The sequence below is a fragment of the Vipera ursinii genome, assembly GCF_947247035.1.
Source record: "Vipera ursinii genome assembly, chromosome: 1".
In the NCBI taxonomy this organism is placed as follows: Eukaryota; Metazoa; Chordata; class Lepidosauria; order Squamata; family Viperidae; genus Vipera; species Vipera ursinii.
The window spans coordinates 15,324,713-15,347,759 of record NC_139512.1 but is presented as its reverse complement, the minus strand read 5'-3'; the positions used below and the strand labels follow the sequence as shown (position 1 = coordinate 15,347,759).

Genomic DNA, 23,047 nt, shown 5'->3' with positions numbered 1-23,047 from the left:
GGTTTCCTGCCTGAGCAGGGGGTTGAACTAGATGACCTCCAGGGTACCTTCCAACTTTACTATTGAAGGGATTTTATGACGCTTAAGGTTGATGTTAGTAATATTGATATTAGTAGTGATACTTTGTAATCATCTTTGTTTATGTGCAAGCAGCTTTGTAGGTGCTTTATATTGGGAAATTAGTTATATAAAAGCAAATGTTTCATGCTTTAGGTACAGGGGATTGCTTACATGAAAAGAGCATGGTAAGGGGAGGGGGAAAGCAGCAGTGGTGGAGCCTGGGTTGCTGTGTATGAGTCATCATCTAGGAATTATTTTTCTGTACCTTTTGGTTCCTAGTACCGAGACCAGATCTCTTTGTTCTGAAGGGGTATAAAAGGTAGAAGACATCTTTCCTGGTTGTTGCCTTCATCTCTCTACCAGCCACGAAGAGAGATGTGGACACACAATATTTGATCACAATAAAAATTGTTTGCTTGCTGAAACCTCGGCTCAGGACTTTCTTTTGGCTCTCTTAAATTCCTGAGTAATGCTGGGGCAATTGTGAGGCTAAGTGGAAAACCTTACACTATTATGATTATGATTACGTGGACATTAAGAGTCGAAACGGACAGGACAACAGGCTATCTGTCTATTATCTATCTATCTATCTATCTATCTATCTATCTATCTATCTATCTATCTATCCTATTTCAGCTTCTTATTTATTTGCTTCCTGTCATTATTTTTTTTGCAAATAACCCAGGGCAGCGAACATATCCAACACACCGTCCTCCCCTTATTTCCCCTACAACAACAATCCTGTGAGGTGGGTTGGGCTGAGAGTGAGTGACTAGCCCAGGGGCAGGCAACCTTGGCTCTTTTATGACTTGTGAACTTCAACTCCCAGAATTCCTGAGCCAGCCAGCCAGTTGAAGTCCACAAGTCATAAAAGAGCCAAGGTTGCCTACCCGTGGACTAGCCCAAAGTCAACCATCCATCTTTCATGCCTAAAGCGGGACTAGAACTCAAAAGTCTCCTGTTGACTGGCCCAAAGTCTCCCAGCTGGTTTTCATGCCTAAGGCAGGACTAGAACTCACCATCTCCTAGTGATTGGCCTAAAGTCACCCAGTCAGTTATCATGGCTACGTAAGTACTAGAACTCACAGTCTCCCGTTTTTCAGCCTGGTGCCTTAACCCCTGGACCAGGGGTAGGCAACCTTGGCTCTTTTATGACTCGTGGACTTCAACTCCCAGAATTCCTGAGCCAGCTGTGCTGAGGAGATAGGGAGAGGTTTCCATGCTGAGCTATGCCGCCTCAGGAATTCTGGGAGTTGAAGTCTACAAGTCATAAAAGAGCCAAGGTTGCCTAACCCTGCCCTAGACCAAACTAGCTCTTTGCTCCTCCTTCCCCCAGCTTCTCTTTTTCTAACCTTTGTAGCGGTTCCATTGGGTCCTAATAATAATGCAGCTATTTCCACTTATTTATTTTAATTTATTTATTAAATGTAGGTACCACCCCATCTTACTCTTCCTGCTGGTGTTGCGTGGTAGGACCAACACCAGTCGCCTATAGAGAGAGAGGTCAAGACCAAGAATTACAGATAATTTTTCATAATAAACATTGATTTTTCTGCTTCTCTCAGGTTTCTCAATTTAGGCCACTGGAAGATGCGTGGACTCCAACTCCCAGAATTCCTCAGCTAGCCAATGGCAGCAGAGAGGCCCTATTTTTTTGGCATTCTTTGCTGCCCTCTAGAGGTCGTTCGCCGTTAACAGCCCAGATCCGGCAATGCCCACTGCATATTCGCTAGCGCCCGCTTCAAAGATGGCCGTCTTGGCCTTCCGGAAATAGAAGCGCCTGCGCCAAACAGATAAAACGCGATTTGGCTGCTCCAGCTTCCCGTAGCCCCAATCAGCTGGCCAGAGCTTTTTCGTTTCTTCTTCCAAGATGGTGGCGCCCAGGTTACTCGGCAACAGGAGGCTTTGGGACAGCTCCACGTCCTTCTTCTTCCTCCTGCAGCTCCTTCTCTCGGCGGTCGAGGCAAAGCAAGAGCCCGTCACGGCCGACTTCGATGTCAGGCCCGGCGGGATGGTACACTCCTATTCGCAAAACCTGGTGAGAGCGAGCGAGCGAGCGAGCGAGCCAAAACAGGGTAGAGGGAATAGGTGGCGCCCGCTGATTGGTTGAGTTGAGTCTTTGCGCCCGAAAAGGTAGCTTCTGATTGGTCGAAGGGAGGGGCGGGTCTTTGGTGTAATCCTGTGATTGGCCGCCAGGAGCCGAAGGCGGGGAGAAGAAAGAGCGTCGTTTGGCATGGCATGGCCCGGCCGGGCTTCCGTAGAAAGTGGCAAAAATGCAGAACTTTAGTGCCCCGAATTTACTCCGGGGTAAAAAGCGTGGTAGAGCCCCTGCCGCGCTTTTGCTCCTGCTGATGCAATGGCAGCCCTTGCCGTTGGCTCCATTTAGGCTGCGTCCTTCGTCTCTTAATTTTTTAATAATTATGTGCCTGCCCCTTTAAGCTTCTTTCCATAGAATTCCAACAATTTCTGTTAAAATTTCTTTTTTTTTAATGGTATGAGAGGGGAGGGGGGTCAATTTTATTTTTTGTTGGCTTTGCACCTTGCATTGCGCACCTCCCTCCCTCTCCCCCACGCTTATTGCTGAAGTTTTTTTTTTTAATGTTAAATAAAGTATACTGGTAGTCCTCGACTTACGACCACAATTTCTGTTGCTATGGGAGACATTAGTTAAGCGGGTTTGGCCCCATTTTATGTTAAGTGAATCGCCACAGCTGTTAATAACACGTGTGAGATTTAAAAACCCAAAATTTGATACTCACAACTCAAAGACAAGTCTGGTTAACAAAAACAAAGATGTATTGAAAAGAAATTGAAAATAATAAAGAAAATAATAGGGAAAGAAAACGTTTGCAAACGCGGCCTCTTAGACCCTTCCCAAGTTGGATTGGGTTCGAAGAGCGCGCCGAGCAAGTTTCAAAGCAAGCATTTATACTTTCTTTTCTCGATACATGCCCCCCCCTTAAGAAACTTAAGTTAGTCTTTGAAGTCAAAGAGATCTTCTTTGAACCTTTACTTCCAAAAGACTTATTGTAACAACTTCCTTACATCCGTCACTACACTATCTTGTTTTACTCACCTTCTTGAGGTGAGTATCCTTTTTAACATTTCAAAAGAACTTCGTTGATTACCATGTGTGAATTCTCTGTCTAAGCAGGAAATAGATGGTCCCCACATCTTAGTGTTACATTTGATACAATTCATTGGTGTTACATTTGGTGTTACATTTGGTACCATTTATAAAAGAATAACCTTTATTTATTTTCCTTTACACGGTTCTTAAGGGTGGGGAAAAAAGGTCATGTCACTTTTTTTTTCCAGTTCTGTTGCAACTTCAGCCGGTCACTAAACAAACGGTTGTAAGTCGAGGACAACCTGGAAATGTTTAAAAAAGTGAAGGATCTTAACTCCCAAAGATTACCGGGTAGTCCTCAACTAACGACCACAATTGAGCCCCCCCATTTCTGTGGTTAAGCGAGGCATTTGTTCAGTGAGTTTTTGCCCCGTTTTACGACCTTTCCCGCCGCAGTTGTTAAATGAGCCCACTGAGTAGTAGGTTGTCTGAATTCAGCTGAGGAGAAACTCTTGTCAATCCCTTCTTTGATGTTGGTGCCACCGAATGCGGCCGGATAGGTTGCAGACTGACTAACCATGTTTGTTTTGAATATTCCTGAGGGCCTTTTTTGGTTTAAAAAAAAAACACGAGGTGACATGGTATGTCTGGGAATGGCTGTGCAAAATGGGAATTGGATTATTATTAGTAACAATATCATTTATAAAATATATAGGGCACATCAGTGTTCGTTACAGTTAGGGTAGCTTACAGCAAGTTATGGATTCCTGGCTAGGTGACTTCAGGCCCAATCACCAGGAGAGTGTGAATTCTAGTCCTTCCTTAGTCATGAAAGCTGGCTAGTTGACTTTGGGCCCAATCACCAGGAGACTGAATTCTAGCCCTTCCTTAGCCATGAAAGCTGGCTAGGTGACTATGGGCCCAATCACCAGGAGGCTGTGAATTCTAGCCCTTCCTTAGCCATGAAAGCTGGCTAGGTGACTATGGGCCCAATCACCAGGAGGCTGTGAATTCTAGCCCTTCCTTAGCCATGAAAGCTGGCTAGGTGACTATGGGCCCAATCACCAGGAGGCTGTGAATTCTAGCCCTTCCTTAGCCATGAAAGCTGGCTAGGTGACTATGGGCCCAATCACCAGGAGGCTGTGAATTCTTCCTTAGCCATGAAAGCTGGCTAGGTGACTTTGGGCCCAATCACCAGGAGACTGTGAATTCTAGTCCTTCCTTAGCCATGAAAGCTGGCTAGGTGACTTTGGGCCCAATCACCAGGAGACTGAATTCTAGCCCTTCCTTAGCCATGAAAGCTGGCTAGGTGACTATGGGCCCAATCACCAGGAGGCTGTGAATTCTAGCCCTTCCTTAGCCATGAAAGCTGGCTAGGTGACTATGGGCCCAATCACCAGGAGGCTGTGAATTCTAGCCCTTCCTTAGCCATGAAAGCTGGCTAGGTGACTTTGGGCCCAATCACCAGGAGACTGTGAATTCTAGCCCTTCCTCAGCCATGAAAGCTGGCTAGGTGACTATGGGCCCAATTACCAGGAGGCTGTGAATTCTAGCCCTTCCTTAGCCATGAAAGCTGGCTAGGTGACTATGGGCCCAATCACCAGGAGGCTGTGAATTCTAGCCCTTCCTTAGCCATGAAAGCTGGCTAGGTGACTTTGGGCCCAATCACCAGGAGGCTGTGAATTCTAGCCCTTCCTTAGCCATGAAAGCTGGCTAGGTGACTTTGGGCCCAATCACCAGGAGGCTGTGAATTCTAGCCCTTCCTTAGCCATGAAAGCTGGCTAGGTGACTATGGGCCCAATCACCAGGAGGCTGTGAATTCTAGCCCTTCCTTAGCCATGAAAGCTGGCTAGGTGACTATGGGCCCAATCACCAGGAGGCTGTGAATTCTAGTCTCACATAAGGCATGGGTGACTTTGGGGCTTTCTCTCAGCCTATCCACCTCACAGGATTGTTGTTGCAGGGAAAATAGGAGGCAAAAAAAGATTACACTCACTCCTAGACTTACAACAGTTCATTTAGTGAGCATTCAAAGTTATAACAGCACTGCAAAGAATGACTTAACGACCGTTTTTCAGACTTACAGCTGTTGCAGCATCCCCATCTCACACGATCAGAATTCGGACCCTTGGCAACTGTCTCATATTTATTTATTTTTTATTTTATTTTATTTTAATTCCATTTATATCCCGCCCTTCTCCGAAGACTCAGGGCGGCTTACAAGCTTAGCAGTAGCCTTCATTCTATGTATATGCCTGCTTATTAGGGCTTTCACACACACACCAAGCGGCATTATTACAAAGTCAGCTTAATTGCCCCCAACAATCTGGGTCCTCATTTTACCTACCTGGGAAGGATGGAAGGCTGAGTCAACCTTGAGCCTGGTGGGATGCGAACCTGCACTAATTGCAGGCAGCTGGTGTTACTTAAGGAGGCATTAGCCCCCTTTTGCGACCATCTGACCAACAAAGTCAGTGGGGAAACCAGGTTTAATTAACAACCATGTTACTGACTTATTAACTGCAGTGATTCACTGCAGTGGCCAGAAAAGTCACAAAATGGGGCGAAACTCACTTAACTTTTATGTGGAAATTTTGGACGCAGTTGTGGACAAAAGTCGAGGACTGCCCGTGTTAGATATGTTTGCCGCCTTGAATTAATTATAAAAAATAAAGGCGGAATAAAAAAATCAAAATTTGGAGGTAGCTAATTTTAGTCACTCATTTATTCTTTGTTTTAAAAAGGCAGTGTTCCTTCTCTGGCCAAATGTGCAAAGATTTCATCATCTCTCAGCCGTCCAGTAAAAAACGTACAACTCGTAAATTGATTTAAACCATAATTAAAACAAACAACCCTAGAAGAAAACCAAGGATAGAAAAAAAAATAAGCAACGCAATCTAAATACGCCACAAAAGTGGAACTTAATCGTTAAACCGAAGCCAAAAACAACACTCGCAATTAAACAACGGTCCCTGGCTTCTGCGTCAAGTCAAATCAGGAGCTGTGAAACTGGAACAAAAAAAATAATTTTTAGCTTATTTTGTCTTCTTGATTTGTGGGAAGAAAGCCCGGACCTTTGGATTGCGTGGGTTGGTTTGTTTTCAATCACATCCGTGTGTTTTTAAAAAAAAAATCGTTGCCATTTTTAGCCTTCTTTATTGCCTATCATTGTCTCCCCCACAATTGATTTTGGCATTTTTTTGTTTCTTTGAAACCTCCCATGTTTGTCAGCAGCTGGGCAGCGTATAAATTTAAAAGATAATCATAAAATGAGAAGGAGGGAAGAGGAAAGTGCTTAGAGGCTGAATTATTTTTTTTAAAAAATGATCTTCTGTTAAGCCAGGTTGACTGAAGGGCCTAAAGTAATCTGTGCCGGTCTCGGAAATTAAAAGAGTTGGCCTTGGTTTATGTTGGATGGGAGACCACCAAGACGTTCTCGGGCTGTGGCAGAGGCTGCTAGGGGAACAGTGATCTAAGATGGGGTCCTTGGTGTTCTCTGAACTTGCTTGTTTTGTTGTGGATGTTTTGTTACCCAGCTAGGTAACATCATCGGAGCTAGAAGGGAGCGGGGTTTGTGGAGAGGAGGAGGAGGAGAAGGAGGAGGAGGAGGATTGCGGTGTCCTTGGTGGTCTCTGAGCATGCAGACATTTCACAACCCAGCTAGGTAACATCATCGGGGCTAGAAGGGAGTGGGGTTTGTGGAGAGGAGGAGGAGGAGGAGGAGGAGGAGAAGGAGGAGGAGGAGGAGGAGGAGGAGGATTGCGGTGTCCTTGGTGGTCTCTGAGCTTGCAGACATTTCACAACCCAGCTAGGTAACAACATTGGGGCTAGAAGGGAGTGGGGTTTGTGGAGAGGAGGAGGAGGAGGAGGAGGAGGAGGAGGATTGCGGTGTCCTTGGTGGTCTCTGAGCATGCAGACATTTCACAACCCAGCTAGGTAACATCATCAGAGCTAGAAGGGAGTGGGGTTGGTGGAGAGGAGGAGGAGGACTGCGGTGTCCTTGGTGGTCTCTGAGCATGCAGACATTTCACAACCCAGCTAGGTAACATCATCGGGGCTAGAAGGGAGTGGGGTTTGTGGAGAGGAGGAGAAGGAGGAGGATTGCGGTGTCCTTGGTGGTCTCTGAGCATGCAGACATTTCACAACCCAGCTAGGTAACATCATCAGAGCTAGAAGGGAGTGGGGTTGGTGGAGAGGAGGAGGAGGACTGCGGTGTCCTTGGTGGTCTCTGAGCTTGCAGATATTTCACAACCCAGCTAGGTAACATCATCAGAGCTAGAAGGGAGTGGGGTTGGTGGAGAGGAGGAGGAGGACTGCGGTGTCCTTGGTGGTCTCTGAGCTTGCAGACATTTCACAACCCAGCTAGGTAACATCATCAGAGCTAGAAGGGAGTGGGGTTGGTGGAGAGGAGGAGGAGGACTGCGGTGTCCTTGGTGGTCTCTGAGCTTGCAGATATTTCACAACCCAGCTAGGTAACATCATCAGAGCTAGAAGGGAGTGGGGTTGGTGGAGAGGAGGAGGAGGACTGCGGTGTCCTTGGTGGTCTCTGAGCTTGCAGACATTTCACAACCCAGCTAGGTAACATCATCGGGGCTAGAAGGGAGTGGGGTTTTTCTCTCTGTTTATATTTAAGTGGCTTGTCACTGTTGGGGGGGGGAGTTTTTTCTTTGACTAGGTCATTGTTTTCTGCTTGATTGTTTGTCTGGGGTTAATCCCTGCTTATCTGCTGTAGGCTGCCGGAGAGGATCCCCCCAAACAGCGCATAATCAAGCTGGTGTTACTCAACGTCTGATTTAGTGTGTTGATGATTAACCTGACTTCATTCAGTACAAGCAGTCCTCGACTTACAACCATTCATTTAGTGACCGTTCAGAGCTACAACAGCTCTGGGGAAAAGTGCCGTCGTGACCGTTTCCCCACTTAACGACAGCTCCCACTTAATGACAGTTTCCCCACGGTCCCCTGCTCATAATTTGAACTCTTGGCAACCGGCTCATATTTGCAGCCTCCCGGGATCGCGGGATCCCCTTTTGCAAAAACTTCCCGACGAGCAAAGTCGACGGGGACGCCGGATCTACTTAACAACCACGTTGCTAACCGAACAGCGGCAGTGATTCGCTGAGCAACGGTGGCAAGGGAAGGTCTTAAAAACGGAGCAAAGTCCACCACCCCTTTCTCGCTTAGCAACGGAGATTGTGGTCGTAAGTCGAGGACGGGCCTGTCCTCTGGCAAAATGTAAGGCAGCTCCAGCCTTTTGCGTTTGAAGCGAGTGAAATTTTTCTCTCCTACCATTTTCCTCTCTTCTTTCCTTCAGGGAGACGTGACCTGCGCTTTTACCTACGCAGCTCAGGGCGGGACGAACGAGGTAAGTTATTTTTTTTCTTTTGATTCTTGGATCCGTTCTGGATGCTGGGCAGACCTCTGCATTTGGCGGAACTGAACTCGCGTACAGCATGATGGCTCATCCGGAAGGAAGGTGTTAGCCCTAGAAGTTGGAGAAGAAGAGGAGGAGGAGGAGGACTGTGGGGTCCTGAGCACTATCTGAAGCATGGCTGCTTTCTTGCAGACGTTTCATGACCCAACTAGGTAACCTCATCAGTGCTAGAAGGGAATGGAGTTTGTAGAGAAGGGAAGGGAAGGGAAGGGAAGGGAAGGGAGGAAGGAAGGAAGGAAGGAAGGAAGGAAGGAAGGAAGGAAGGAAGGAAGGAAGGAAGAGTCTTGGTGCACTCTGAGCTTGGTTGTTTCCTTGCAGACGTTTCATGACCCAACTAGGTAACCTCATCAGAGCTAGAAGGGAATGGAGTTTGTAGAGGAGAGGAGAGGAGAGGAGAGGAGAGGGGAAGAGAAGGGGAGGAAGGAAGGAAGGAAGGAAGGAAGGAAGGAAGGAAGGGGGAGTCTTTGTGCGCTCTGAGCTTGGTTGTTTCCTTGCAGACGTTTCATGACCCAACTAGGTAACCTCATCAGAGCTAGAAGGGAATGGAGTTTGTAGAGGAGAGAAGAGGGGAGGAGAGGAGAGGAGAGGAGAAGAGAAGAGAAGAGAAGAGAAGGGAAGGGAAGGGAAGGGAAGGGAAGGGAAGGGAAGGGAAGGGAAGGGAAGGAAGGAAGGAAGGAAGGAAGGGGAGTCTTGGTGCACTCTGAGCTTGGTTGTTTCCTTGCAGACGTTTCATGACCCAACTAGGTAACCTCATCAGAGCTAGAAGGGAATGGAGTTTGTAGAGAAGAGGAGAGGAGAGGAGAGGAGAGGAGAGGAGAGGAGAGGAGAGGAGAGGAGAGGAGAGGAGAGGAGAGGAGAAGGGAAGGGAAGGGAAGGGGAAGGAAGGAAGGAAGGAAGGAAGGAAGGAAGGAAGGAAGGAAGGAAGGAAGGAAGGAAGGAAGGGGAGTCTTGGTGCACTCTGAGCTTGGTTGTTTCCTTGCAGACGTTTCATGACCCAACTAGGTAACCTCATCAGAGCTAGAAGGGAGTGGAGTTTGCAGGGGGAAGGAAGGAAGTGGAGTCTTGGTGGTCTCTGAGCTTGCTTGTTGTCTTGCAGATATTTCATGAGCCAACTAGGTAACATCATCAGAGCTAGAGCGAAGTGAGGCCTGCTCTCATTTTATATACTACTGGCTTGTACTGTCAGTATCGGTGGGAATGTTCTTGGTAGTCGCTTGACTATGCTGTAGTTCAGACATCAACAAGCACACAGAGATAAACAACGACTACCTATCATTCAAAAGAGATAAGCCAAAAGGAAAGCTAAAAGACCACAAATACCATCCTGCCAGCCATCAACACCCAGAGAAGCGGGGATTGACAGCTGGATTAACCCCAGACCGACAATAGAGCATTAAACTACCACCCCAATCAAGGAACCGCCACAGACAAACAGTAAGCAACAGGCTAATCAAGGAACCACCAAGGAGAAAAAGGGATAACTACAGTAAGGAGTGACCTTGGAGGTCATCTAGTCCAACTCCCTGCCCAAGCAGGAGACCCTATGCCATTTCAGACAAGAGGTTTTGTCTGAAACGACAGTCCCGTCAACACTTGACATGGCAAGCCACTATATATAAACAGGAAGCAAACCTCACTCCCTTCTAGCAGTGTTCATGTTACATGGTTGGGTCATGAAACGCCTGCAAGAACACCACCCAGCTCAGAGAGCACCAAGGACCCCACAGTCCTCCTCCTCCTCCTCCTCTTCTTCCTCCTCCTCACAAACCCCTCTGCCTTCCAACCCTGATGACGTTAGCTAGTTGGGTCATGAAACGCCTGCAAGAAAACCACCCAGCTCAGAGAGCACCAAGGACCCCACAGTCATTGTTCTCCTCCTCCTCCTCCTCCCCCTCCTCCTCCTCCTCTTCTTCTTCTTCTTCTTCTTCTTCTTCTTCCTCCTCCTCCTCCTCTCCACAAACCCCATTGACTCCCTTCTAGCACTGATGAAATTAGCTAGTTGGGTCATGAAACGTCTGCAAGAAAAGAATCAAGCTTAGACAGCATCAAGGACCTTACAGTCCTCCTCCTCCTCCAACCAAACCCCCTCCCTTCTATCACTGAGATCACCAAGGACCCTACAGTCCTCCTCCTCCTCCTCCTCCCTCCTTCCTCTTCCTCCTAATAAACCCCCTTCCCTACTAGCACTGATGATGTTCCCTAGTTGGCTCATGAAACCTCTGCAAGAGAGCCACCCAGCTCAGAGAGCACCAAGGACCCCACAGTCATTGCTCTCCTCCTCCTCCTCCTCCCCCTCCCCCTCCTCCTCCTCCTCCACAAACCCCTCTGCCTTCCAACCCTGATGACGTTAGCTAGTTTGGTCATGAAACGCCTGCAAGGAAACCACCCAGCTCAGAGAGCACCCAGGACCCCACAGTCCTCCTCCTCCTCCTCCTCCTCTCTACAAACCCCTCTGCCTTCCAACCCTGTTGATGTTAGCTAGCTGGGTCATGAAACGCCTGCAAGGAAACCACCCAGCTCAGAGAGCACCCAGGACCCCACAGTCATTGTTATCCTCCTCCTCCTCCTCCTCCTCCTCCTCCTCCTCCTCCTCCTCCTCCTCCTTCCAACCCTGTTGACGTTAGCTAGCTGGATCATGAAACGCCTGCAAGAAAACCCACCCAGCTCAGAAAGCACCAAAGACCCCACAGTTCGTCCCTGAGCTTCCAAATATTCTCTCTCCTTTTTTTTTTGTACTCTCATTCTCGTTGCGGATGCTGGGGTGGGGGGCGTTCTGGGCTAGGTTCCTGCCAAAGTTTGGGGCGTTGGGTCAAGCTTCCATCGGATCCTTTGGCGTGTGCCTCCCCCTTGCACAGAACTTTTTTCCCAGCATGCTTTGCCTGCCTTACTCTTGGCCCAGGCAGCCCAAGGCTGTCGGCTTATCCCTAGGCAAGTATGTGGAAGTCTTCAGACACTTAATTGACAATCGCCCTTCTTGCTCTCTCCGTTTCCAGCAATGGGAAATGATCATTGGGGTCAGCGAAGACAAGACGCTGTTTTCCTGTTCAATCTGGAGGTATGTTTCTTTTTTCTTTTCTTTTCTTTTCTTTTTTTCTTTTCCTGCTGTGGATGGAAGCCTTACAGGTAGTCCTCACCTTATAGCCACAGCTGAGCCCAACACTTCTGTCGCTAAGCAAGACAGTTGTCAAGTGAGACTTGCTGCGGTTTACGACCTCTTGTGGCGCGTTTCAGTGTGCGCCTGTTGGAGAGATCTTTTTCATCCCGGTGTCTGTTTTTTAATACACACACACACACACACACACACACACACACACACACACACACACAGTTTTGGTCACCACCATGTAAAAAAGAGGTTGAGACTCTGGAAAGAGTGCAGAGGAGAGCAACAAAGAGGATCAGGGGACTGGAGGCTAAAATATATAAGGAACGGTCGTTGGAATTGGGTCTGTCTAGTTTAATGAAGAGAAGGACCAGGGGGGACATGATAGCAGTCTTCCGGTATCTCAGGGGCTGCCCCAAAGAAGAGGGAGTCAAGCTGTTCTCCAAAGCGCCCGAAGGCAGGACAAGAAGCAACGGATGGAAACTCACCAAGGAGAGAAGCAACCTGGAACTAAGGAGAAATTTCCTGATAGTGAGAACAATTAACCAGTGGAACAACCCGCCTCCAGAAGCAGTGACTGCTCCAACATTGGGAGTTTTTAAGAAGAGATTGGACAGCCATTTGTCCGAAATGGTATAGGGTTTCCTGCCTAAGCAAGGGGTTGGACTAGAAGACCTCCAAGGTCCCTTCCCACTCTTATTCTGACCTATCCTATCCACCATCTGATTCCAGCGCCCTTAACGGCTCGAGGTTGACTCAGCCTTCCATCCTTCCGATGTTGGTAACATGAGGACCCAGATTTGTTTGGGGGGGGGGCAATAGGCTGACTGTAAACTGCTTAGAGAGGGCTGTAAAGCACTATGAAGCGGTATATAAGTCTAAGTGCTATTGCTATATTAACCTATACCAGGGCTAGGCAACCTCAGCTCTTTTATGACTGGTGGACTTCAACTCCCAGAATTCCTGAGCCAGCCATGCTGAGGGGAAAGGGAGAGGTTTCCAAGCTGAGCCATGCTGGCTGAGGAATTCTGGGAGTTGAAGTCCACCAGTCATAAAAGAGTCAAAGTTGCCCACCCCTGGCCTAGGCCTAGGCCACTTTATGACTCGTGGACTTCAACTCCCAGAATTCCTGAGCCAGCCACGCTGAGGGGAAAGGGAGAGGTTTCCAAGCTGAGCCAGGCTGGCTGAGGAATTCTGGGAGTTGAAGTCCACCAGTCATAAAAGGGCCAAGGTTGCCTATCCCTGGCCTAGGCCTAGGCCGCTTTATGATTCGTGGACTTCAACTCCCAGAATTCCTGAGCCAGCCACGCTGAGGGGAAATGGAGAGGTTTCCATGCTGAGCCATGCTGGCTCAGGAATTCTGGGAGTTGAAGTCCATGAGTCATAAAAGGGCCAAGGTTGCCTATCCCTGGCCTATACGGTTCATTTAGTAACCATTCAAAATTACAATTACAATTATAAAATTACAAGCGACTTAATGCCCATTTTTACACTTAACAACTGTTGCAGCCACCCCCCCTATGGTCACATGATCAAAATTCAGCCGTTTGGCAACTGACTCACATTTATGACAGTTTCAGTGTCCCGGGATCCCCCTTTTTGCGACCTTCTGACACGCAAAGTCACTGGAGAAGCCGGCTTACTTATCGACCGGCTTACTCATTTAACCAATGCAAGGATTCACTTAACAACCGCGGCAAGAAAGGTCGTGCAGTTGGACAAAACTCCCTTAACGACTGCCTCACTTAGCGACGGAAACTTGAGGCTCCGTTGTGGTCGTAAGCCGAGTACTGCCCGTATTTGTTACTTCTGCTTTTTTATTATCTCCTTTAAATCCCCCTCCTCCCCCTTTTTGTCTTTATTCTTATCGCTATTGTCATTTCTCTCTGTCGCTTTGCAAATACGCCAAGCGTTTCCGTACCGGAGACAAAATTCCTTGCGGTGTTATTAATCATGTTTGGCCAAATATAAAATACACCATTGAATTCCATTTCAATTTTCTCTTGGTTTTTTTATTTCTTCCCTGTCTTTCAGGCCCCAAGGAAAATCTTACCTTTTCTTCACCCAGTTTAAAGCCGAAATGAAAGGAGCAAAGATCAAGTACGCCGTGGCTTATGTGAGTCCCACCGGGAGGGGGTTGGGGGAAAGGTGGTGTCTTAACCAGGGTTTGTATGCCAGTTTGAATCCGGGGGTTGCTTTCTCATTTTAGATCATGACAGGGGTCTTCAAACTTGGCCCTTTTACGACTGGTGGAATTCAACTCCCAGAATTCCTCAGCCAGGCACGTCTGTAGACTAATCTTTGCAACCAGGAGTAGGACAAAGAATGGAGGCAGTCGAGATACACCATTTCCCCCCACATTATTTACACTTTTTAAGTTAAAGAGTTTTTATTTATCACAGATCAGGAGTCTTCAAACGTGGCTCTTTTACAACTGGTGGACTTCAACTCCCAGAATTCCTCAGCCAGGCTAAGCTTTGTAACTAGGAGTTGGACAAAGAATGGAGGCAGTCGAGATACACCATTTTTCCCCACATTATTTACACTTTTTAAGTTAAAGAGTTTATCACAGATCAGGAGTCTTCAAACCTGGCCCTTTTACGACTGGTGGACTTCAACTCCCAGAATTCCTCAGCCAGGCTGAGGAATTCTGGGAGTTGAAGTCCACCAGTCGTAAAAGGGCCAGGTTTGAAGACCCCTGGTTTATGAGTTCGCTTAGTCCAAAACCTCTTGGCCCTTGTTATATTTTCTACTGACCACTAGGAGGCGCCGCCCAACCAGCTCTATCCTTATATTGGGACCGATAATGTGGACGTATACCTATAGTACAGGCGATCCGCCACTTACGGCCACAACGGAGCTCCCCCCCAATTTACGTCGCGAAGTGAGAAATTTGTTCAGCGAGCCTTGCCCCGTTTTACGACTCGTCTCGCCACGTTTCTTAAGCGGATCGCTGCGGTTGTGAATTTAATAACCCGGTGCTCGTTCAACGAACCTGCCTCCCCCCCCATTGATTTTGCCCGTCAGAAAGCTTGCCCAAAGGGGGATCACGTGACCCACCGGGGACCCTGCGACCGTCGTAAATGTGAACCGGTTGCCAAGGGTCTGAGTTTTGATCACGTGACCGCAGGGATGCTGCGAGACGGTCGTAAGCGTGTGCCGGACTGTTGCAAGTCAAGGATAGTTAGTTTATTATTATATTTGTATACCGCCCTTCTCCCGAAGGACTCAGGGCGGTGAACAGGGCACATATAAAATACAAGGTACAAAAGTTAAAAAGAGAATTAAATACAAAGCCCAAGCTAAAACAATAAATAATAATGCATAATGTACGTGTAGATAGAATTTATGCAATATTAAGGACAAGGCTGGTCTAATGGTGAGCACCTCTGAGTGGTCAATTGTAAATAGAATATTTTTTAAAAAAGCGATTACACACACACACACACACACACACACACACACACACACCGATAGGGGAAGGGTCCAGAGGCTTCTGCTAGGAGGCCCAGACAGAACTAGGGTAACAGCGATAGTGTCATGGTTCCGACAGATGACAAAGAACTTTTGAGGTATTGCCTTAAGGAATCTTTATTCGAGTTAGCATAACATCGGCACGTTACACGTACACGTGTGCCTGGCTGAGGAATTCTGGGAGTTGAAGTCCACCAGTTGTAAAAGAGCCACGTTTGAAGACTCCTGATCTGTGATAAATAAACTCTTTAGCTTAAAAAGTGTAAATAATGTGGGGGGGAAAAATGGTGTATCTCGACTGCCTCCATTCTTTGTCCTACTCCTGGTTACAAAGCTTAGTCTACTGTTGGTTCAGCAAAGATCTCTTTCCCCCTCCTCCCCCCCCCCCCTGGTTTCCTTATGATGGAGTATATTTCTGCTTATAAAGATCCCATCGGATTCTTTAAATGGGGGTCACGTCTTTTAAGGACAAACCCTCCCCCCTTAACTTCATTGTTGTTCTCAGCCACATTTGCTTGGCCCCCAGAACGTCCCAGTCTCTAGAGCAGAGTTTCCTGATCTGAGCAAATTGAGGACACATGGGTTTCAGTTCCCGAAATTCACCAGCCGGCTTGGCACCTGGGGAATTCTGGGGGTTGAAGTCCCTCCATGTGGGATGGGGAATTCTGGGGGTTGAAGTCCCTCCATGTGGGCTGGGGAATTCTGGGGCTTGAAGTCCCTCCATGTGGGATGGGGAATTCTGGGGGTTGAAGTCCCTCCATGTGGGATGGGGAATTCTGGGGGTTGAAGTCCCTCCATGTGGGATGGGGAATTCTGGGGCTTGAAGTCCATCCATGTGGGATGGGGAATTCTGGGGGTTGAAGTCCCTCCATGTGGGATGGGGAATTCTGGGGCTTGAAGTCCCTCCATGTGGGATGGGGAATTCTGGGGCTTGAAGTCCCTCCATGTGGGATGGGGAATTCTGGGGCTTGAAGTCCCTCCATGTGGGATGGGGAATTCTGGAGGTTGAAGTCCATTCTGATGACTCGTCCATTCCGGCTTGGGAATTCTGGGAGTTGTAGTCCACCCATACTGGCTGGGGAATTCTGTGACTGGAAGACCATCTACCATCACATTGCCACAGTTGAGAAACCTTACTGTAGGCTAGGGGATTTGCTTGGCTGGATTATTACTTCCTAGCTGGGGTTCGATCCCATAGTTAGGGCCGGCGCCTTGATTTTGCTGAACTCGTCGCAGACGCCCCGGGCCCACCTCCCTCTGGTCCCAGGACAGGCCGTTACGCTTGAGCCCTTTGGACATTCCTGTTTGGCTGATGGCTTTTCTGTCTTGTAGTCCACGGCTAGCGTCGGAGGCCAGGACGATGTCCCATTAAAAGAGGAGGAATTCTTGGTCACGGAACAGACAGGTGAGTTCGTTTATTTATTTATTGGTAACATTTACATAGCCGCCCATCTTCCCGCCAGCTCCAGGCAGCTCCCAGTCGAAACTTAGAAGAGAAATAAAATCATATTAAAAGGGTAAAAAACCAAGGGATTACACGTTTCGTTAGCTTGTTAGCAATCAAGACCCAGATAAGCCGAGATTAGCACCAGGATTAATGCTAGAGCCAGGGGTAGGCAACCTTGGCTCTTTTATGACTCGTGGACTTCAACTCCCAGAATTCCTGAGCCAGCCACGCTGAGGGGAAAGGGAGAGTTTTCCAAGCTGAGCCATGCTGGCTCAGGAATTCTGGGAGTTGAAGTCCACGAGTCGTAAAAGAGCCAAGGTTGCCTACCCCTGGCCTAGGCCTAGGCCACTTTATGACTTGTGGACTTCAACTCCCAGAATTCCTGAGCCAGCCACTCTGAGGGGAAAGGGAGAGGTTTCCAAGCTGAGCCATGCTGGCTCAGGAATTCTGGGAGTTGAAGTCCACGAGTCGTAGAAGAGCCAAGGTTGTCTTCCCTTGTGCTAGACCAACAATCAAGCAGTAAACAATTACCCCAATCACGGAACTGCCAACCTAGACAAGACTAAGCAACAGCTCAATTAAGGAATTGGTGTTTTTCTTGGTGAATTCACCAAGACCCTCCCACCAGGCCACTTGTATATAAACAGAGAGCAAACCCTACACTCCCTTCCAGCCCTGATGAAGTTACCTAGTTGGGTCATGAGGTGTTTCCAAGAAAACAAGCTCAGAATCCCCAAGAACTCTACAGAATGAGGAAACTAGATAAGCAGGGATTGACACCAGACAAATCATCAGGCGGAAAACAATACCCTAACCAAGAGAAGAAAAATAACAGTCTCCCGCTAATGCTGACAGGGGAGAGAACAAACCCCACTCCCTTCTCGTACTGATGACGTTCTGTAGTTGGGTCATGAAACGTCTTCAAGAAAGCCACCAAGCTCCGGGAGCACCAAGAACACCACAGCTGCCCTCCTTTTCCTCCTCCTTCTCCAACACTTTCTCCTCCTTCCATTCCACCACTCTTTCCCCTTCTCCTTCTCCTCCAACACTTTCTCCGCCTTCTGCTACTAAGCTCAGAGAGCACTAAGGACCCCACATTCCTCCTCCTCCTCCTCTCCACAAACCCCACTGACCCCCTTCTAGCCCTGATGACGTTCTCTAGTTGGGTCACGAAACGTCTGCACGAAAACCACCACGCTCGGGGAGCACCAAGGACCCCACAACTGCCCTCTTTTCTCCTCCTCCTCCTCCTTCTTCTCCAACACTTTCTCCTTCTTCCACCACTCTTTCCCCTTCTCCTTCTCCTCCCAACACTTTCTCCACCTTCGGCTACTAAGCTCAGAGAGCACTAAGGACCCCACATTCCTCCTCCTCCTCCTCCTCTCCACAAACCCCACTGACCCCCTTCTAGCCCTGATGACGTTCTCTAGTTGGGTCACAAAGCATCTACATGAAAACCGCCATGCTCAAAGAGACCACCAAGGTCCCCACAACTGCCCTCTTTTCTCCTCCTCCTCCTTCTTCTCCAACACTTTCTCCTTCTTCCGTTCCACCACTCTTTCCCCTTCTCCTCCAACGCTTTTTCCTTTTCCTCCGCTTTCTCCTTTTCCTTCTCCACTCTTTCTCCTTCGCCTTCTGCTACTAAGCTCAGAGAGCACTAAGGACCCCACGTTCCTCCTCTTCCTCCTCCTCCTCTCCACAAACCCCACTGACCCCCTTCTAGCCCTGATGACGTTCACTAGCTGGGTCACGAAACGTCTGCACGAAAACCGCCACGCTCAGAGAGACCATCAAGGACCCAACGGCTCAGATTGCGTAGACCTATTCGCGGCAGCGGGTTAGAGCGAGCAGATTTTTAATTATTTTTTTTAAAAAACCACCCGATAATTCTTCCTCTCTGTTGGCCAAACGGTTGGTTTGATTTTTCCAATTCAGCCAGAGTAGGTTCCAGGGCGCAAAAATTCCCCCCCAAAACCCCTTCCCTCTTCATCTCCGATCGTGGTTGGCTTCTGCTCGCCGGTCTCGGCAAGCCCGCCTGCCAACCAAGCGGGTCCCACCACCTCGGAGTCCCACCCGCCTGTCCTCTTCTTCCTCTTTCCAGTGTCTCACCGGGAGGGCAAATTCCGCTCCCAGCTCGCCAAGCTGATGATCGTGGCCGAAAAATCCCACGATGAACTGTGAGCCCCGCGGGCCCTCCCCCCCTCGTGACCCTGGAGAAGAAATGGTGGGAGAGTCTCCTTTCCCGGATCCTGGGATCCACCCGAGCAACCGCTTTAGAAGAACACCTTTGGGGAAGAACCGGAAGCCACGCGTGTGACCCCTTTGGACTCGGCTCGCTCCTTTCATGCCGTTCTTCCACGGCCTTCCGGGATGCGCAAGAAGCGAAGAGGGGACGGGATTACCGCGTCTCAGATCCGGTGCTGCAAAAAAAACCTGAAATTGCAAAGGATCTGATCGCGTCCCCTCGTAGCAGGATTTAGCCAAAAAAAGACTTGCGGAAAGTCGATCCCTTTGCAGGTATTAGTGCGTGCGGGCGTGCAAGTGTGCACCATCCCCTCCACGAAGTTTCTCTCCCAGCCCGCAACCTTTTTCCCCGTATATCGATCGAATGGTCACCCCAAAAAAGAGTCACCCCGTGGAGAAGGAGCAATCGTCTGAATAAAAAGCCAGATTTATATCCTCAAATCCAGCTGGTTCCCCCCTGCCTGTCTGCCTCGGTTTCCCTTAACAAAAGAGGAGAAAATATCGGTGGACCACAGCTCAGCCCCCAGAATTCCTGCTGCTAAGCGAGACCTTTGCTGAGTCAGCTTTGCCCCGTTTTACGTCTTTGCTTGCCGACGTCGTTTAAGCGAATCGCTGCAGTTGTTAGCCGCACGGTCATTAAGCGAATCACTGGCTTCCCCATCGGCTCGGCTTGTCAAAAGGGGATCGCGTGACCCCGGGACGTTGCAGCCGTCATAAATACGAGTCAGTTGTCAGGTGTACCTGAATTTGGATCGCCTGACCCACGGGGGTTGCTGCAGCGGTTGTAAGGGTGAAAAACGGGTGTAAGTCGCTTTTTTTTTTGCAGGGCCGTTGTCACTTCGAACGGTCACTAAACGAGCTGTCGAGGAATACCTGCAATGGAAGCGGGGGGGGGGATTTATTCTCCAGAACTCTTTGAGGCGAAGACGAGAGGCAACAAAGGGGCTTCCAAGACAGATTTTCCGATTGTAGCTTAACGCAACGGTCTCAAAGCTTTTGAGCTTGGTGGTCCGGCTGGGGGGGCGGAGAGGATGAAAGAAGGGGACGGGCCGCGTGAGCACTAGGCTGTCGTGCGCGGGCGGCTCCACTCCCGCAAGAGGGGAGAGAAGGTTTTGGGGCGCAGTTTCTCGCTCCTCCAGGCTTCTCCGCACCAAAAGCTTTTGCAGAGGGACAGAAGGCCCGAGGCCGCATTAGATCTCTCTCTCTCTCTCTCTCTCTCTCTCTCTCTCTCACACACACACACACACACACCGGAAGCCTTTTGTCTGTCTGCAAAAGCTTCTGGCGTGGAGAAGAGGAACTTTGGGGGACACGATCTCAGATCTCAGACTCACCGAGGCTCGAAAAGCGGGTCGGGTGTCCTGCGCAGGCAGCCTCGATGAGTCAGCCCAGCTGAGCCGGGTGTGCTCGGCCAGACACCCAAATATAAAACAGACAGCAAACAACACTCCTTTCTAGCACCGATGACGTTACTTAGCTGGGTCATGAAACGTCTGCAAGACAACAAGCAAGCTCAGAGAGCACCCGGGACCCCACAGTCCTCCTCCTCCTCTTCCAAACCCCCCTCCTTTTTAACACTGATGATGTTACCTAGTTGGGTCATGGAACGTCTGTAAGACAAAAAGTAAGTTCAGAGAGCACCAAGGACCCCACAGTTCTCCTCCTCCTCCTCCTCCTCCTCCTCAGAAACCCCACTCCTTTCTAACACTGAGGACGTTACTTAGCTGGGTTATGGAACGTCTGCAAGACAACAAGCAAGCTGAGCCGGGCGTGCTCGGCCAGACACCCAAATATAAAACAGACAGCAAACAACACTCCTTTCTAACACCGATGACGTTACTTAGCTGGGTCATGAAACGTCCGCAAGACAACAAGCAAGCTCAGAGAGCACCCGGGACCCCACAGTCCTCCTCCTCCTCCAAACCCCCCTCCTTTTTAGCACTGATGATGTTACCTAGTTGGGTCATGGAACGTCTGTAAGACAAAAAGTAAGCTCAGAGAGCACCAAGGACCCCACAGTTCTCCTCCTCCTCCTCCTCCTCCTTCTCCTCCTCTTCCTCCTCCTCCTCCTCCTCTCTAGTACTGATGATGTTACCTAGTTGGGTCATGAAACGTCTACAAGACAAAACATAAGTTCAGAGAGCACCAAGGACCCCACAGTTCTCCTCCTCCTCCTCCTCTCTAGCACTGATGATGTTACCTAGTTGGGTCATGAAACATCTACAAGACAAAACATAAGTTCAGAGAGCACCAAGGACCCCACAGTTCTCCTCCTCCTCCTCCTCCTCTTCCTCCTCCTCTCTAGCACTGATGATGTTACCTAGTTGGGTCATGAAACGTGTACAAGACAAAACATAAGTTCAGAGAGCACAAAGGACCCCACAGTTCTCCTCCTCCTCCTCCTCTCTAGCACTGATGATGTTACCTAGTTGGGTCATGAAACGTCCGCAAGACAACAAGCAAGCTCGGAGCGGCTCGTCCCACTCGGCGTCTGCTCTCGCCGCTTCGTTTTTGGAGCACCGGAAGCAGGCGGCTTGGTGGCCCAGCTGGGGGAGGAGATGGGAAACCGCCCATGTGGAGTGTCAGGCCAGGGTGCGTGTGCCCCCATGGGCATCTCCCCTCGCGCAAGAGCAGGGGACCACCAGCGCGAGGGGAGCTGCCTGCGCCCACCGGCCTGCCTTTCGCGCAGCCCGCTAGTGTGCTGCAGCCCGGAGGTTGGGGACCCGCTAGATCAGGGGTAGGCAACCTCGGCTCTTTTATGACTCAATGGACTTCAACTCCCAGAATTCCTGAGTCCGCACAGCTGGGCGTCGAAGTCCATGAGTCATAAAAGAGCCGAGGTTGCCTCCCCCTGCGGCCTAGATCTAAAATTTATTCAGCCCAGTTGCGCAGTCCTTCACAATCGCCTGACCTGGAACCGCACATCGCACGGAGCGAACACATTGTCCGGTTGATGGATTCAGGCCTGGCCCGTGAACTCCCGGTGCCACACGCTGAATAATGGGCTGACTAACAGGAGCGTCATCCCGTGCGGAGAGGAACAAAAGTCAGCGGGTGGAGTTTGATCCTGTAATTGCAGCTGCCATCTTGACGTTTTGACAACACCAGCCCAAGCACACCCACGAATGCTAATTCCCTGCTTTAAATTTAAATAGACTGAATTCTGGGAGTTGAAGTCCACCCATCTTAAAGCATGGCTGGCTGGGGGATTCTAGGAGTTGAAGTCCACCCCTTTTAAAGAATGCTGGCTGGGGAATTCTGGGAGTCGAAGTCCACCCCTCTTAAAGCATGCTGGCTGGGGGATTCTGGAAGTCCACCCCTCTTAAAGCATGGCTGGCTGGGGCATTCTGGGAGTTGAAGTCCACCCTTCTTAAAGCATGCTGGCTGGGAAATTGTGGAAGTTGAAGTCCACCCATCTGAAAGCATGCTGGCTGGGGGATTCTGGGAGTTGAAGTCCACCCCTCTTAAAGCATGGCTGGCTGGAAAATTCTGGGAGTTGAAGTCCACCCCTCTTAAAGCATGCTGGCTGGGGCATTCTGGGAGTTGAAGTCCACCCTTCTTAAAGCATGCTGGCTGGGGGATTGTGGGAGTTGAAGTCCACCCATCTTAAAGCATGCTGGCTGGGGGATTCTGGGAGTTGAAGTCCACCCTTCTTAAAGCATGCTGGCTGGGGGATTCTGGGAGTTGTAACTCACCCAATTTATATTAGTTTATCAAGATATAAAAATACAAAAAGAAAATGGAAAATATTAGAAAAGAAAAAAGTATAGGGGAAAAAGTTAAAAAAGCGTTGACTTCTGACTTTTTGGCTCAGTAGAATGAAGTTCAGGTAGTCCTTACAACACTTCACTTAGTGTCCATTCAAAGTTACAACATCACTGGAAAAAGTTACGACCATTTTTCACACTTACGACCGTTGTAGAATCCCTACAGCCACGTGATTTACACTTGGCTGCTTGACAACCGACTCATATTTCCGACGGTTGGAGCGTCCCGGGATTATACGATCCCCTTTTTGCGCCCTTTCGACAAGCAAAGTCAACGGGGAAGCCAGATTCACTTAACAACGGCATTACTCATTTAACAACTGCAGGGGAAACTCACTTCACAAATGTGGCAAGAAAAGGCACAAAATGGCAAGAAAACCACTTCACAAATGTCTCACTTAGCAACATAAATTTTGGGCTCGATTGTGGTCGTAAGTCGAGGACCCCC

At 49.1% G+C, this 23,047-nt stretch overlaps 1 protein-coding gene across 1 annotated transcript; it reads left to right on the top strand.

The window, feature by feature from the left end:
- The first annotated feature begins 1,882 nt into the window (after positions 1–1,882).
- Positions 1,883–19,273, top strand: MYDGF (myeloid derived growth factor). Its single transcript, XM_083365030.1, has 6 exons — positions 1,883–2,098; positions 8,445–8,495; positions 11,558–11,619; positions 13,702–13,783; positions 16,474–16,546; positions 18,690–19,273. Exons 1-6 carry the CDS (start codon positions 1,931–1,933, stop codon positions 18,767–18,769), a joined length of 516 nt encoding a protein of 171 aa, XP_083221156.1. The 5' UTR covers positions 1,883–1,930; the 3' UTR covers positions 18,770–19,273.
- Positions 19,274–23,047: the final 3,774 nt, after the last annotated feature.

Bases quoted from the DNA above. Each gene is read 5' to 3' on its own strand.
- MYDGF (XM_083365030.1), top strand. From the start codon at position 1,931: ATGGTGGCGCCCAGGTTACTCGGCAACAGGAGGCTTTGGGACAGCTCC. The intron at 2,099-8,444 runs GTGAGAGCGAGC...TCTTTCCTTCAG, and splicing joins ACTCCTATTCGCAAAACCTG to GGAGACGTGACCTGCGCTTT. The intron at 11,620-13,701 runs GTATGTTTCTTT...CCTGTCTTTCAG, and splicing joins TTTTCCTGTTCAATCTGGAG to GCCCCAAGGAAAATCTTACC.